Source organism: Fukomys damarensis, unplaced genomic scaffold (genome assembly GCF_012274545.1).
Source record: "Fukomys damarensis isolate Sample0158 unplaced genomic scaffold, DMR_v1.0_HiC HiC_scaffold_27, whole genome shotgun sequence".
In the NCBI taxonomy this organism is placed as follows: Eukaryota; Metazoa; Chordata; class Mammalia; order Rodentia; family Bathyergidae; genus Fukomys; species Fukomys damarensis.
Genome location: NW_022900939.1, coordinates 7,827,012 through 7,837,949, shown reverse-complemented (window position 1 = coordinate 7,837,949; position 10,938 = coordinate 7,827,012). Strand labels below are relative to the sequence as shown.

The window sequence follows — 10,938 nt, the reverse complement described above, 5'->3', positions numbered from 1 at the left end:
AAAAAAAAAAAAAAAAAAAAAAAAAAACTAAACAGTCATGCTCTTAACATCCAAAAGTTCTTTCTGGTCTTTAACAAATCATTTTTAAATAAAAACAGCAATTTATTCTTGTGTCATGCATGAAAAGTCTTATCTCCCTGAGGATGTAATTTATTCTTGTTTGAATTTCCTTCTGTGCTCCTGTTGTCTCTGTTTCTTCTGAGTTCTTTTTTCCTTTGTTCTTTGGTTTCTGTCGCTCCTACTGGAGATGCTCTCGAAAAGTCTGTGATTCCAGAATCTGTTCATGGTTAAGTGGGAGACATTAAGCGCTGATCACAAGTTCTTTGAGGCCGCTTGTTGCCCGGAGGGTGTCCTTGGGAGAAGGGCTGCCAGGCTGCCGCATGGCCACCAGCAGCTTGGAAACTGGACAGGAACAGGCTGGGGGCTCCTCGTCTGCAGAGATGTCTGAGCTGAACGGGTGTTGGTCTAGGCAACTGTGCGGAGATGTGGCGCGAGTGTCGCGGACTTGCCGTCACGGGCCCGTGCGCAGTCGTCACCAGAGGGCCACTCGGTACATCTGCAGGTTCACTGTCGGGTGGGGAAAATGGGGAAAATGGGTCTCCCATTCTCCAAGTCAGTAGGGTTTGGCGGAAAGAGGCAGGCTTATCTCTGCAGTTGATATTTGCTGTGTGTTGAGTGGTCTTTGGGGTGTTGATTAAGGAAGCATTTTCCTGATGGATTAAAAAAAAAAAAAACTGCCGCCAGAAGGTTACATAGCATGCAGGTTTGTGTGCCATGTAATGCTTAATACAAATAAAATGAAAAAGAAAAAACTACTTTTAGCCTGTCTGTCCTTGGCTGTGCCAGTGTCTGGAGCTTCAGTTTCCTCAAGGAATGAACTTCTGCTCTCCAAGAGTCGTTTTCTATGTGTCTACCTGCTTCTGATTTTTAAGCAGCCTGTGCCCCACCTCTTACCTGGCCAGGCCTGGTGAGTTGCTCCTGATCTTCTGTGGGGTGCCCACCGGCTGCTCCACTCGTAACCTTCTGAAGCCCTTTCGCTCTGTCCCTGGCTGGTGTCTCTTCTCCCATCTTTGTGGCCCTGGAGTGGCTTTTTGTGTTCCTCAGCCGCCCATGTAGTGGTGAGGGAGGGCATGGAGGTCTGTGCCTGCCTTTGGTCTCAGCCACAGAGTTCTCCGCTGTTTTTGATGGTATAGAGCCTGAGCGCCCTCGGCGGTCTGTACCAACCTGGAGGACAGGAGACGCGGACTTGCTCAGCTCCCCGACTGGCCACTGCTGGGTGTGCTGAGGATGCCGGGTTCTGCCCGCCCCATGCTCATCCGCCCTCCTCTGTCCTCGCAGAAGTGGAGCAGCGTGAGCAACCCGCTCTTCCTCCCACTGATCCCACCGCAGTCGCAAGGCTTCACCGCCATCGTCCTCACCTACGACCGAGTGGAGAGCCTCTTCCGGGTCATCACCGAGGTGTCCAAGGTGCCCAGTCTGTCCAAGCTGCTGGTCGTCTGGAATAACCAGAATAAAAACCCCCCGGAAGGTAAGGACAGTGTGGAAAGGCTGCCTCCCCTCCGGGGTGCCTGGCTTGGGCGGGGATGTGGTTCTCAGCTTTGCTGACTTTGCACGACCACCTTCAGGACTGGCCTCTCTATCTGAGACGGATTCTCCTGCTTTGTCAGCAGCCGGCAAGGCCCCAAGGAGCCCAGCCGGCTCTCTGTCATCATATCTGTGCCTGAGGGTGGCCCGCTTAGCTGCAAGCCCTGGCATCCTCTGCAGCCACAAGTGTCTGAGGGCTCAGGAGTCAGGAGGATCAAAGGCTCCAGCCTTGGGAAAGCAGGGCTCCACTCCCCTCAGCCATTCAGCCTATTTGTTTACATGAAATCTCAGTTTAAAAGGCATTAGTTTTCTCCTTCCTTATCTCTGCTGATACTGCCTCCCCTTAAGAAAGAAAGAAAGAAAAAAACCCTAAAAGGATGGCCTGGCTTCTGATTGGGACGGGGCCAGCAGGGCACCCTGGGCAAGCTCCTCTGAGGCTGCCATTGGTCCCCCCCAGTCACGCTGTCCCGTGCCATGGCCACCCCTGCAAGCGGCTGGCTGGCTGGTGGCTAGGGTTGAGGACTATTTGATTAATTGGATTTGTTTTTAATTCGGGATATATAGAGTACGTTCCACCTGCATTTAGTTTCTCATTTGGTCTGTCTGTTACTGGTCCTAATCCTAGGGACTTCAAAGATCCTGCCATTTATAGCCTATTAAAGCCAGGAAGTTTCTGATGGATTAGAGCGAGGAATGAGTTTGAAGTTTGTAATGTGCACCACGGTCACCGATAAGGTCTAGTTTATTACCTGACAATAGTATCTGTACTTTTTATGGCTGGTGCTTTTAATTGGTTATGTGAAGCCAGGACAGTCAGCCCGCAGACTCCCAGTGGTGCATCTCTCCTGGAGGCTGGGAGGACCCTGTTTCTGCCTCTCCTAGGCAAATCAGAATTTGCTCAGGAAAATTCTTCAGTGCCTTCTGAGACACTGACAAAAGCTTCTTCGTGAGATCTTCGTGCTGTGAAAAAACTCCTATGCTCTCTCCTTAGGTTCAGGGAGTGACGCTTAGCGTGAATGCTATGCGTTTGTCGAGTGCAAGTCCTATATTACGCCCCGAAGCACAGCTTTTTGTTTTTTCTCAACAGCCAGTTTTCTGTGAGACTTTTCCTTCCTTCAACACTGTTATCAGGGCCAGTTTTTGGGATTTTTATTCCGTTTGTTCTGATTTTAGTAAAGAGGGAAAGGGGCAGAGAGAAGGGAAGGTGTTGGCATCACCTCAGTAAGGAAAGAGAGACTGACGGGGAAGGGCGTGGTAGAGGGGATTCCAAGATGTGGGCAGAGAGGGAAGTTAAGAGGGGCTGTGCTGGCCACTCCGCCATCCACAGTGATCGCCTTCCCCTGGAGAAGTGGATCCCATGGCCCTGCCTGGCTACTTGGCCCTGCATTTGGGGTGAACCCCCTGTGTCATACCGCAGTCACTCACATTCCTGCAGAGACAGCCAGCGCGGGGACAGCTGTGAGTGCCTCTGCAGGCAGTGGAAAGGCAGAGAACCGGTTCTGCCTCTGGAAGCTATGGGGACACTGATGCCTCTGACCGGACCCCTCGGCAATGTGCACGTGTACTGAACAATTGCTCTGTACCCGTAATACACACAGGCACCACTTGTTAATCAAAACTAGAACTGAAAAGCCAGGCGTGGTGGCACATACTTGTAATCCCAGTACTGGGGAGGCTGAGGCAGGCAGATCACCCCAAGTTTGAGGCCAGCCTAGGCTACATGGTGAGTTCAAGACCAGCCTGAACTACATAGCAAGCCCCTGTCTCAAAAAAAAACAAAACAAAACAAAAAGCTAAAAACTGACAAAGGAGTCCTCCCCTTGGAACCTTGGTTAGGCACTTTAGGAATAAGGTAAACTATTTCTTGTGAGCTTGACTCACTTTTGGGGCAGAGGTGAGAAAGGCGAGATCTTCTTTCTGGTCCAAGAGTCTGCACTGATGTAACTAAAACGCAGTAGCACCGGCCCATGTTTGGGAGCCGGATGTCCAGTTTTACTTTTGGTTGACCCTGCCCTAACGCAGTAGTTACTTTTGTGTGACCAAGAGTTTAGTTTATTTTTCCAATACTTTGGCTCTCGGGAGGAAGGCGTGCCCTCCGCGGATGAGGCCCTTATTGTGACTCGCATGGTGACAGACTGGCTTCTTTTCAACAGTGCTTTTAGGTCAGGGCCCTGGCTCTGACGATGCGGCTGTTTGGGTAGAATATGAACCATGTTTAATCCACTGAGGGCTGTTTGTTTAGTTGGTAAACGAGGCTGTCAGCTCTGCCCCTTCGCCAGCCAACACATCTGATTTTTCATGGGCAGCATTAGTAACATACATAGTAAAAAAACAGTGCCAGTCTAAGGCTTTGAAATATTAGAGGCAAAAATGATGTTTTTCACTTTCTCTACATTTACTAAAAGAAATATTGTGGTTAACATGTCTGCTGCTGGAGGGTTAGCATGGGCAGCAATCGCCCCCTCCCACTTCTTCTTCTTCTTCTTCTTTTTTTTTTCATTTTCCAACCCAACCAAATACTTTTTTCTTTTGGTTACAGTTAAGTCTAAATTGCTGGGTTTGAAGTTTAAGTAAATACTTAGACAAGGCAATAGAAATTTCCAGCATGCTTTCGTCACATTAGTTTTAAGCTGTCACAATAAAAGGACCCCTAACCTCTTTAGCTTCCAGACCTGACGGGAATAGAAGTTGTTTGTCTTTGCCCTGGCCTCTTTCGCTGTCCACTTCAGAGAAGTCAGCCTTTGGTTTTAACTGATTTCATTTGTAAAGTTGTACCACGTCAGGGCCTCTCAGCTTCCGATTGTAATTGTCACGATTCCCATTGGCCAGGGCGCAGGTGGCTGAGGGGGACGAGGTGGTTAGCACAGGACAGCAGGGAGCAGAAGCAGTGGCTGTTTCCCACTGAGCTGGATTCCGGGACTCTGGGGAATTGGGGTCCCGGGGCCCATGTCCACACTGAGCAGTGAGGGCCCTCCGGGTTCACACAAGGTGACCCGATCGATCACTAGCTGTGCGGGTGGCAGTGCTTGGCAGGCCGAAGGACTTCACGGTACCGTTGCCAAGTTGCAGAGAAGTCCCTTTTGCTCACATCTCTCTCGGATCCAACATGGAGAAAACTGTTCATCAACACACTTTTTAAAAAAAGAAGAAATCCTTGACACAAGGTGTTCTTTTTCTCCTTTGAGCTAGACTAAAGCTCATACTGTGAAGTGATCAGGTCACCTGGCTCAGCTGTTTGCTTTTCATAAATTCAGTGGTGTCTTTGGAAAGTCCTAGCTTTCAGGTTAGCTTTTTATGACTGGAAGGTGGTGTTTCTACTTTGCCTGCTGCGGAGTCACAGGATGAGACCCAAGACAAGTGTCTTGTGCTGTTCTGTTTGGAGAGTAAAAGGGGTGAGGCAGAGACCCCCCCCCCATTGGACTTTGCAACAAAAGAGAGTCTGGAGATTTCTGGCTTTGATGCTCTCTTCTGTCTCCTGTAACCTTCTGTCTAGACTGCTGCAGGCTGTCAGCAGGGAAGGGAGTTCAGAGGGCTCCCTGAGAATCCGTCTGTGAAGATAACAGCACGAGAGTGTTAGAAACATTTCATTTCTGCCTTCTCTATCCTAGGAATGGGACCCGTGCTGAGTATTTGCTCACATTTTCTGTAGTCCTGAAGGTGTTATTATCCCTGCTTTAGAAAAATTAAACTCAGGGCCGGGGATTTAGCTCAGTGGCACCACACTTGCCTCGCCTGGGTGGGTGGGGAGGAGGTGAATGAACCTCAGATTAGTAAGAAGAAGAATAATGAGCCTCAGATTAGTAATTTGCCTGAATCACAAAGCTGCAGACAGCAGAGACAGAAACAAACACAGGTCTCCCCAGACCCAAAGCTCATGGCTTTCAAATGGAGCCCACTGACTTTATTTCAGTCACAGCCTGTTTAGTTTGGGAATTCATCCTGCTTTGTGTCCTGATTCAGGGTTGTGCAGCACCAGACCCTGATGCTTTAGTCAGAGTGACTTTGGCGACCCGGACCTGACTTAGACCAGGGAAAGCCACCCTATTTCTGACGTATGACCCATCCTCCATTTCCATCTGGACCCCACATCCTCCTCCTCCTCAGCCTTCATCACTTTCTAAAACTCCCCACCAGAGACTCCACAGGGGCACACAGGCTCTGGGAATGCTGGCTTCCTGTAGGTAAGGAATGTGGAAGGGCCTGGGCGGTGAACATTCTGTCCACACTCCCGGGCGGAAGTCCAGGCTCCTGGCGGTGTAGGTCTGCATTTCTGCTTAGCCAAAGCAGCCAGCCCACTTTCTGGATGGAGTGTGGACAAGAAACCATTTGTTGCCTTGTGGAATTCATGCAGCAAAAGTTCCATGTTCTGCAGTTTCCGTTACTAAGTGAGACAGCCTCAGCTCCACGGCAGAGTTGCACTGATCTAAAAGTGGGCCCAGAAGGTGTGGGGAGGGTGTTGGGGGCCGTGTCACTGGATTGTCAGGACATGCCCCTCTGCTCCCACTCCTTAAGGCTCTTAGAAACCCTCTACCCTTGTAAATAGCACCTGCTTTCACGGGAAGGCACAGTGACGTTCAGTGCTTGCCTGCCGGGTGCCAAGCACTGTGAGGGTGGGGTCGCTGTCCTTTCTCAGTGGTTGAAAGTGACCAACCTGTTCAAGGTTGCTTAGCTAGAGAGCGGTAGACCCTGTGCTGCCCCCACACTGTCCTTTCCCTGCTCTGTCTCTGTTTCCTGGAATCTTGGGCCCACCGAGGCGTCCTACCTGGCCCTCAGCTGGTGTCACATAGACATCGGGCCAAGTAAAAGGGTACCTTGTGTATTTTATTCCTTCTTCAGATGGATGATGCCATTGGGAAATGCTAACCTATTCTGAGTCTAACTCAGTTTCTCTGGAACTTTCAACGGACATCAGTTACGGTTCTAACTCTGAGAGCCTTAGAGAATTCCTTTTTCCTCCGATAACCTTTCTGATATCCCTGGTGTAGTAGTCAGGATTTGGTGAGAAGACTGAAACCACGCAGCAATTGCAACAGGATAAATTTAATGTAAAAAAAATCATTACCCTATAACAGGATTTGTCTGCTAACAGGGAAGGAGGGCCCTAAAGATTGCTGGAGTAAACTGAGCCTTCCCCAACCCCTGCCTGCACCCCAACTGGCCTGAGTTTCAGCCTCTGTTAGAAGAGTGCCATGGTCCCCCAGATGGAGAAGCATGTGTGGCGCCCCAGGCCCGCACCCTCAGGGAACCAGCCACTCTGGGTGGGGTACCCGCGAGGTTAAACAAGCAGTTCAGCGGGGGTCTGGGGTCAGTGGCCCCACTAGGAAAGCAGCCAGGGCTGGAGAGGAGCTCACACCGGGGATGCAGTTACCCTTGCCTAGGGATTTGCTGGCCAGTGCTGCAGGTGCAGGAAGTACATGGGGCCCACCGGAACCAGCAAGAAAAGCCCCCTGCATCTCACAGCAGCCCTGCAGTGCCCTCTGCTGCCAGGGCTCACTGCCATGTGCCAGCCACAGGGAGGATTGTTACAGGGCCAGCTCTGCACACTGGAGGCAGCAAACTCGGCAAAGCGCTGCATGGGTGATTGGTTGGTCTCCGTAAGGCTCTGTAGGAATCCCAGATTCTGGGCCTGCACCATCCCCACAGCTCCTTCCTTGTCCTAAGACAAGACCTTGTTCTTGTTTTAGATCTGAACGCAGAGTCCTGCACAGCTGTTCTCAGAGTGTGACATGGGCACCCAGGTGTCCCTGAGCTCCTTCCAGGTGGCCCGGGAGGTGGAAGTTATTTTGATTCTCTCCTAAGGGTGCATTGGAGTTTCCCAGCATGCACATGGTGTGAGATGAAACCGTCAGTCTCCTGGCTGAGGAATGTGCACTTGAGTTGGAGAATCGCCTCAGGTTTAATTCTGAGCATGCTCAGTGCAGCCCACCTGAACCACCCCTGGGATGTACATTAAACTACTCTAGGACTCTTGGCTTTTCAGAGTGTGAAGGATTCTGAGACCAAAAGGTCTGAGAACCCATGGTCTAATAGGTAGGGCTGTAACCTCCTTCATTTTAGATATTATACTCAATCGTGCTTTATAAAGGTCTGGGAACCATAAGTATGTGACAGTGATTTTATTTGTCTGAAGCAAGGAAGAATAAAGATCATCTTTTTTTATGCTAGAGAAATAGGATTAGCGTTCTTAGGCTAGAGTGGATGGTACAGGTCACATTTGGCCTTTGATCCCCAACAGACTTAGGTTCCAGCAGCTGTGCCTCACTGAAGCGGTGGCTTCACCTCTCTTAGCCGTGTAAATACTGCTTTATAATAAATTCTGCCCCATGGGGCTGTGGGAGGGTTTGAATGACACTGTGTCTGAAAAGGACCTGTGTTGCGTATCACAGCTGCTGTCCTCGGCCTGTTCTTCCCCCGAGAGTCAGACTTGCTTAGATCTAACAGATAATGCAGAACTCAGGTCTGCAGCCTCCTGGCCGCAATCCCCTGCATGCATCCCAGAGGCACCTACACATGATGAATGAGTGAATGAAACTGGAATTAACTCTTGTTACCAGTTAAAAGGCAGTGGCCTGAAGGATGATTTTTAGTTTAGGGCTCAGTCCTCTCCCAGACGTTCTCCTCTTGGAGGTGACCATTGTTGTCTCAGGCTCTCTGCTGCCACCGGCGGATGTAAAATTGTAAGTCTTCCTTAGAAGCGATGCATTATGGGGGCATTTGTAAATATGCACACATCAGACCTTCTACCCGCGTCAGCAAGACCGCCTTGTCCCCTCTAACTTTCTCTCTGTCTTGCTTCTCTTTCTGTATGGTCACCATAGGCATTTCGGGGCCTCAAAACCCACAAAAATTAGATCTTCCCACAATGGCATGATGGACATTTTGAAAGCAGTAAGATACCTGGCTTTCCTGGTCTCACTTGACAAATATTATGTGAAGAACAAGAACCCTGAGGCCCGCAACATCAGGACTATACAAATGAAGCATTAACTTTGGGCTGTGCTGAATGCAGCATTTTAAAATAAAGAACCCATGGTTGAATTGCTCCAGTTATTTCAAAGTAGGATGAGAAAAAAAAAATGTAAGGCAAGTCGTGGGTTGGTGTTTCTTTGGTATCCTAGAAAATTCCACATAACTGAACCTAGAAATGTGATATTTACTCCGTAAATTGGTCGTGATGAGAATCCAGACCTAGTGAATCAGGAGGGAGGGCATGCAGCGCTCAGTTAGGAAGGTAACACTTGTCAGGGAAACCTGCCGCTGTGAGGGGTGTCGGCAGCAGGGCCGGCTGTGGCAGGGCTGGAGGCCTGTGAGGCCGGCATCCCCTGTGTGGACTCTGCAGTTTCGAGTGTGGCAGGCCTGCAGCTGGCTCACCACAAGGAAGTGCATTGCAGAGGACGTGGCAAAGGTGGCAGAGACTGAGACTGTGGCAGTCCACGCTCACTCTTGCTGTCATCATGAGGTCAGTCAAACTGTCTTAGTCACTTTCCCGTTACAGGGACGAAATACCAACAGACACCCACAGTTTAAAGGAGCAGAGGTAGATTTAGCTCACAGTTTCCAGTGGGTTCAGTCCATGGTTGGCTGGCTCCAAAGCAGAAAGAGCAGGATAGAAGGGCCTGGCAGAGGAGAGCTGCTCACCCCATGGCTGCTGGGAAGCAGGGGAGGGCGAAGCCTGCAGAAGAGTACAGCCTTGCAGGTCACACCCCAGGGACCACCTCCAGCCACACTCCGCCTCTTAACGGCACATTCAGACCCACACTTACCCTCGGATGAGTACAGCACCCCACGCATGATCCAGTCACCACGCACACATACACGAGATTTGGACACATCACAGATCTAAATTTAACACAAGTCGTTTTGCTTCTCTGCCCCTCGGTTATGATCTGAAGCTAATTTATATATTCTGATTAGGACAATATTGAGGAACTCACAGTGTTGGACGGATTGAGAGGGTAGAAATATGCACACATATATTTATTATTATAAAAATGTGCCTGTGAGAATCTCCCCTCACTCAGTTGTTTTATCTCTGAGTTTGCTGAAGGCCACAGACAGAAGTTTGCTGGTTGCCACTAAATCTCCTCCCAGACGTTCAGCAAGCAGTAAATACCCCGCTCTGATTTTCTTCCAGATTCCCTCTGGCCCAAAATCCGGGTTCCATTAAAAGTCGTGAGGACTGCTGAAAACAAGCTGAGCAACCGCTTCTTCCCTTACGATGAAATCGAGACGGAGGCTGTGCTGGCCATCGACGACGACATCATCATGCTGACCTCTGACGAGCTGCAGTTTGGCTACGAGGTGAGTAGATGAAACAGTCTCAGGGCTCACTGTCTAGGCCATGACCGCTGGTCTTTCCTGAACAGAGAACGTGGCATTTCATTCTCCGGAGTCAGCGTTCCGAAACTCTTCCAGCAGAGTTCAAAAGCTGTGCATGAGAGCCTGAATCAGGAAGCTGTTCTTTAACAATCCTGTCCCCAAACGGCAAGTGTGAGGAGGGCCCAGAGGGAGTCCCAAGGGACAGTGTCAAAAGCCCGTCTGTGGGATTTAACTGACTGGCTGTGTCCTTGAGCTGGGGCAGCTGGGCTCCTCAATAGTAAAAGTGACACCAGCAATCCAGACACCAGCCACGCCGAGGGACAGAGTGCAGAGCCAGCTGACGGCCGGCTCTCTGGGGCTAAGTGGCAAGGCTGGCCTCCCGTCTTCAGAGAGAAGCATTCTCTAGCACCGCTCCTTTGGTGTGGCTGATGGATTAGGCCGGGTTCAGGGGTTAAGTATGGAGACCAGAAAGGTCTCCCCAGGGGAAAGTGCCTGAGCCCAGGCCGGGGGAGAGGCAGCGGGAGTTGAGGTGGCCTGTCAGGGAGGCTATTGCATGAGAGGCACAGGCCCTCGCCGCAGGGGGCAGTGGTGGTATCAGCCCCGTGCACAGGGGGTGCATAAATCACTTTGCTGCGGCTGGCATGAGAGAGTGGTGAGATTTATCCCCATGGTCAGCCAGCCTTTGGGAGGGAGCAATCATTTCCTCTCGTCAACTCAGGGTCTGTGGAATTAGGAGTTCTTAAGACATCATGAAATGTTATTAAGTGGAGCTGGACTTGGTTCATGTATTTATTGTAGAATTTCATTTTGAAACTCTGAAATCAAAGGTGGATTTTAAGGGGAAGAAACAGGAAACCACCCCTACTGAAATTTAAACATTTAAGATTTCCCTGTTTTATTCTGTTTTTGAATATAGCTCCAGCTGAGTGTAAAAGAAATTGTTCTGAAAGAAATTGATGTGGGATACCCTGGTCAGTACTACACTGGCCGATGAGAGGCATGAGTGTAGCTAATAAAATGTGCATACATCTTTTG

General features: G+C 50.0%; 1 protein-coding gene across 2 annotated transcripts in view; it reads left to right on the top strand.

Annotated features, from left to right (window-relative positions):
* Positions 1–10,938, top strand: part of Ext2 (exostosin glycosyltransferase 2) — a 122,241-nt gene that overhangs the window by 77,372 nt on the left and 33,931 nt on the right. For both annotated transcript variants that reach the window (XM_010612513.3, XM_010612514.3), the window contains exons 9-10: positions 1,339–1,528; positions 9,719–9,885. In XM_010612513.3, coding sequence (XP_010610815.1) covers positions 1,339–1,528; positions 9,719–9,885 — 357 coding nt within the window. The remainder of the gene's footprint in view (positions 1–1,338; positions 1,529–9,718; positions 9,886–10,938) is intronic.